This window comes from Anolis carolinensis, chromosome 4 (assembly GCF_035594765.1).
Source record: "Anolis carolinensis isolate JA03-04 chromosome 4, rAnoCar3.1.pri, whole genome shotgun sequence".
Lineage (NCBI taxonomy): Eukaryota > Metazoa > Chordata > Lepidosauria > Squamata > Dactyloidae > Anolis > Anolis carolinensis.
The window spans coordinates 155,236,607-155,242,606 of record NC_085844.1 but is presented as its reverse complement, the minus strand read 5'-3'; the positions used below and the strand labels follow the sequence as shown (position 1 = coordinate 155,242,606).

General features: G+C 39.5%; 1 protein-coding gene across 5 annotated transcripts in view; it reads left to right on the top strand.

Moving 5' to 3' along the window:
* The window catches only part of LOC100557752 (calcium-activated chloride channel regulator 1), a 41,398-nt gene that overhangs the window by 3,683 nt on the left and 31,715 nt on the right, over positions 1–6,000 (top strand). For all 5 annotated transcript variants that reach the window (XR_010005344.1, XM_062978056.1, XM_062978055.1 and 2 more), the window contains exon 4: positions 4,077–4,185. Coding sequence is in view for 4 of the 5 variants with exons in the window: in XM_062978056.1 (XP_062834126.1) it covers positions 4,077–4,185 (109 nt within the window). In the remaining variant the exon portion in view is untranslated. The remainder of the gene's footprint in view (positions 1–4,076; positions 4,186–6,000) is intronic.

Below are 6,000 nucleotides of genomic sequence, written 5' to 3'. Positions count from 1 at the left end.
CCAAGTGGAATTACCATTTTTGCCAGGATACCTTATCGTATGTCTTCAAACTATGTAAAAGACAATGATTTGGCCACACCTGTCATTGCACACATGAGGTGCTAGGACTAAGGTGTTTCAACATGATATTGATAGACAGAATTGTGTCTTACAACGCTTCAACTCCAGCTGAAAGTTGGATGGGCATGCCGCCTATCATTTTAACTGTGAGATTACCTTGCTCCATTTTGGTATTTTCTGCACTTTGCCCGGGATCTATGAATTTAGTCCCCTGATTGCATGATTCATGTTCATTTTAATAATTGTTTTTATTGATGTTGATGTTTTTATTGGGTTAATTGTGTTATGGCTTTGTGATTGATTTTTGATTGTTTGTATCGGGCATGGCCCCATGTGAGCCACCCCGAGTCCCTTTGGGGAGATGGGGCGGGGTATAAAAATAAAGTTGTTGTTGTTATTATTATTATTATTATTATTATTATTATTATTATTATTATTATTATTATTATTATGACACAGAGGAGCTTCCTGTTGAAGCCCCTTCTCCAACTGAAGTGGAAGCGTCGTTGGACACTTCACTTTCAACATGGAAGACTTCCCCTGTTCTGCTGGCTCCAATTGGAACTAGCATGGGATGGGGCCTCTCCACAATTGACACTTTCCCCTTGTGATGGGGAAAGCATCGCTTGAGGGGGAGCTGTGTGTGGGGAGACAGATTTGGCCCTCTGCTCTGTCTATCCTTCTGGATGCCAGGCAAAGCGGGATGGCCTGATTAATATGATGTCACTACTGTGATAAAAACAGAATGCGCCCATGTAGTTTTCTGCCTTTTCCATGGCACATCTTAATCTAAAGTCATCAAACATTTCCTTTTGCTTTCCTTGACTATATGTTGGTTAGAATCCTGTTGGACCGCTATACTAGTATGAAAATAGTTGTGCAATCAGTTACATATGTGTGGTCTCTAGTGAAACCAAACTTGTTGCAAGCACATTTAACAACTCTTTCTCACACTTTTGACTAGCTTGGGAGAAGGAGCTAAATGACATTTTAAAGTCAGACATCATCTCCACAAGCCTTGTACGGTAATACCATGACAAACAAGTTTAATTTGTTTTGTGACCAAGTTAGTAACTCAGTTTGCTCGTATGTCAAATTAGATTTCCTCATTAAATTGAACTGAAATGCTATTAATCCATTTCATTCCTCCCCCCAAACCGCACCAATTTTTTTTTGTTACCTCCCCTCCTCTTTCTCCTCATCAGTGGTTGATGAAGGGGATGCTTGTGCTGCCTCTGCCTCGCACACATGATCCTGCCCTAGCCTCCACTTTTGCTTGAGGGAATCACCCAAAGTGTCCCCTCTCTTTCTATCCTTTCTGTCCCCATTTGACTTACGGTTGTTTATTATACTAGCCGTAGGCCATAACATCAAACAATATTTTTAAAGGTATAGTATACACTTTCCAATATAAACATTAAAACTTATTCTAAAAACTAGCTCTTCCAAATTACAGTAGCAGTGACAATCCCTGTAGGCATGATAACAATAACAAAATCTGATTTGTATTATCCCAAACTGTTTCCATTTCCATTTTTAGCCTCCACTGTGGATTTTACAAATTTAGCTCAAATTTTTTTGGGCTGGAACTGCAAATGTGGCAACCTTTAATGTTATATTTTTGGAATAATCTGCCAACAGGTCACAGATAACTGCTGACTGTTACCATGCTGCCCTTTCTTCCAGAAGGGCTCCCAGGAGATTGCTTCTGAGGTCATTATACAAAGGGCAATGTAATGGATAATATATTAAATCTTCTCTTTGCCCAACCCACAAATGCAAAGTCCTTGAGCATGTGGGATCCCTCTATATTTCCCCTCTAGCCAGCCTGATGGCATTGTTTGGAAGCACAGGGTTGTAAATGCTTTCCTGAGGACTACAAACATCAAGTCTTGAAGATATTGTTGGCTATATTTATTTTATTATTTATTTATTTATTTACAGTTTTTTAATTGTGCATTCTTTATTAGGAAATACCAAGTAGTGAAACCCTGTGGTTTACTAGCCCACATGTTGTCAGATGCATCCATCTCAAAGATTTTATCTTTAATCGCCTCCTTGTCCAACTGCAATAGGTTTGTTGTTGATCCATCAAAATATTGATGGCACAGGGTCAACAAATATTGAGCCCAGCCTCCCCGCTTATATTGCTCCATCAAGCATTGCTTTGTTATACTCTCATCCTCCATTTCCAAAAGTCTCCTCCCATATGAGATATTGAGCTTATGTATTCTGGCCTTAAGTGAGGAAAATCCAATTCAAGTCTTAACAAGGCAGATGGTGTCCCAAAGGGAAGCGCTAAAAGAGCTCTTACAGACTTATTCTGGTTACACTCAACCTGCTTTGTGTTACCCTGTCCCCATATTTCCGCACCGTATAACAATTGTGGTAAAATTTTAGCAGTAAAAATCTCAATTGTGGGACATACCAGAGAACCCCTCTTTGTTTTCCCAAAGGCTAGGATTGATTTTACTGATCTCCAAGCAGACATTCGACTTAATCCCATTGCCCATCAATACTGCTCTGTGAAGCTACCAGAAAGGGGCGGGGGAGAGACACCCCTCAGCACACAGAGAGTATGCGTCTCCCTTACAATGGACCCCCGGCCCGTCCAATCTGAGCATCTGTCACGAAAAGGATGATGCCCTTGGCCAATGCCATTGTGGCTTGCATTATAGGCCTTCCAAAAGGTGGTTACATCATGAGGAGGTGGAGAAAAAAATGAAGGGAAGGGAAGAGAGAAAAACGAGTGGCAGGAGGGTTTAAGAGGGACTTGTGGTAGGGGAGATGGTGGAGGAGGAGAGGGCTCCAAAAAGGGATATCTAGCTCATAATTTGGATCTCTGTTTGTATCCCGAAGCAAAAAATGAGACGAGCGACTGCTCATATCTCAAAACAACTCGTAAGTTGGGTTGCTCATAAGTCAAGGTATCACAGTAAATTCAAACCCCACTATCCTGCCTAAACAGAGCAAACTGCAGCCTTACAGATATTACTGTATCACAACCCCCATCAACCCTGGTATCCACATCTAATGATACAGGACTTGTAATCCAGCATCTGGAAGGTCACATAAAATGACAAGGAGGGCCAAATTTGGACTGTGGGACTTCAGTTTGACACATGCATCCTACATTATTTCCCTAATATCTTGGTCCTGAGAAAGAAGCCAGCCCAGCTTAGAAAGCTTCCAAGTACATTATGGTTGGGCAATAAAGGTATCACTCTTTTGTGGATTTTTATATTTATTTTTTGTTTCATTTTACTTCATGGCCAACATGGCTACCCCTGATTATATTGCCCAATTGGTCTAAAACTATTTAGCTGCTTGTGATTCCTTTATTTTATCAGTTTTAAACATATTTTATACAATACTTTTGAGACAAAATAAAATAAATTGCCCAATGAGTACAGGCACATGATGTCTATTTCACAGCACTGGAATCCAGAGTAACGTTACTTGTGTAAAAGGTAAAGGTTTCCCCCGACGTTGTCCAGTCATGTCTGACTCTGGGAGTTGGTGCTCATCTCCATTTCTATGCAGAAGAGCCGGCGTTGTCCTTAGACACCTCCAAGGTCATGTGGCTGGCATGACTGCATGGAGTGCCGTTACCTTCCTGCCGGAGTGGTACCTATTGATCTACTCACATTGGCATGTTTTCGAACTGCTAGGTTGGCAGAAGCTGGAGCTAACAGCGGGCGCTCTCTCCGCTCCCGGGATTTGTGTACGTTTGTGTACATTTGCATTATTCTAGTAGTTTAAAGGATTTTGACTGTTACCTTGAAATGTATCTGTCACTTGAATAATGGAAATATAGGTTAGCTTTCCAATATTGTCTTAGAGCACATATGTTAAAGTAAAAGGAGGCATCTGACTGTTTGTCATCTCATGGCTATTTAGTTTCTGGTCCAAATTAATTTCCAATCTTATTTAGATCTTTGGAGGAAGGTTGCAGGGGAATATGTAACAGAAATAACGCTGCTCTACTTAGATTTGTTTTTATTGGCTTTTCACAGGCAGAATCTTAGTTCATGAATGGGCTCATCTCAGATGGGGTGTCTTTGAAGAATACAGTTATGATGCACCTTTTTATTCTAGTGGAATAAACAAGATTGAAGCAACAAGGTACCATACAAGAATTAGCCATATTAGTCCCTTGTAGTATTAAAAAGAAGGAAGGAATGGAGAGAAAAGAAATGTGGGAGCAGCTTTAACAGTAACTGATTTTTAATTTTTGTAAGAGCATTTGTGAATATGAATCCACTTTCCTTGTTCAAGGGTTGCAACCCTGTTCAAAGGCCCTCTGAGGTTGAGGGAGCGTGACTTGCCCAAGGCCATCCAGTGGATCTCCATGGCCAAGCATGGACACAACCACTGACCTCCAGAGTCACAGTTTAATGCTTAAACCACAACACCACACTGGTTTTTCTAAAAATGGTACCAAGTCTAAAACATATTGGTAGAAAAGATGAAACTATTAATGTGTTGGATTTTCAGAATTAGAATGCAAACTAAAATCAGTATACGGTATGTATAATAATTCACATTACATGCAAAATACAATAATTATAGCAGTTCCAACTTGCTTTGCTTCTAAGAGGTGCTGCAACGGAATGTAAATGGTTATGTTAGAGCAGTGGTCCCCAAACGAAGGCCCGGGGGCCACATGCGGCCCATCGAAGCCATTTATCCGGCCCCCATGGTGGCGGTTCCCTCCTCCTCCACCTTTCCCACCTCCTCCCTCGCCTGGTGCGTGCCTTACAAAGCTTTGCTTGTTTATAATGGTATTATAATTATTATTTAAGTAATTATTAATTATTAAGGGGTTCTTTTCTAGTGCTTTTGGTACACAAAGGCAGAAGGGGATTGGACTAAATGGCCCAAGGGGTCTCTTCCAACCCTCTTTATTATTATTATTATTATTATTATTATTATTATTATTATTATTATTATTATTGACAGAAGGACACAGTATAACACAGCAAACAAGATATATATGCTGGATTTCGTATCACAAAATCACAAATTGAACACTTCCAAGCAGTTAGGACTGTGTGATTTATTATTATTATTATTAACATTGAAGCTTTATTTGTTCCCGTTTTGTTTTTTTACTTCAAAATAAGATATGTGCAGTGTGCATGGGAATTTGTTCATAGTTTTTTAAAAAACTATAGTCCGACCCACCAACAGTCTGAGGGACCACAAACTGGCCCCCTGTTTAAAAAGTTTGGGGACCCCTGTGTTAGAGTTTAATCAGTTAGTCCACAGGGTGCTCAGTGTAACATTCCGTTTTTGAACAAAAAATGATTTGCGATGGGTAAAAGTATGAGTTTATTACAATATCACCAAATGTCATTAATGCAGCAAAGATCTTTGTGAACAACTTTTTCAAATATATTTAGACTGACGATTAATCATTTTCATACACAATTTGATCAACAGTTCTGGGGCTTCCTCCTACAGAACATTAACCTTCACCTACAATTTTTGTGTTACATCTTTACAGTTATATTATCAGTATTTTTGTCAAAATCAACATAATACTATTTATGCCAGAAAGTCATCATCTCTTGACTTTTTAACAAGCTATCATACATACTCATGTATAAATCTAGAAATTTAGTCAAAAAGCCTGGGCCGACTTATCTATGAGTCACTGTGAATACTGTACCTCCACTCTTACAGAAAAAAGGAACTATCCTCTTCTCTGAATAGAATGGCTAAAGGCAAGAAATTAGTTCATCTGGGAGGATCTAAAAGAAGTACAGCCCCCCTCTACTCTCTCTACAAGCCTTTTGGGCTAGTTTTAAAGGATGGCTCTTTAGGCAGGCCTTTGACCTGTTGTAATCTATGGCCAGATTCGAAGATCTGGCCATAAAGATCTGGTATAAATAAAACTATATTATTATTATTACTATTATTATTACTATATAATCC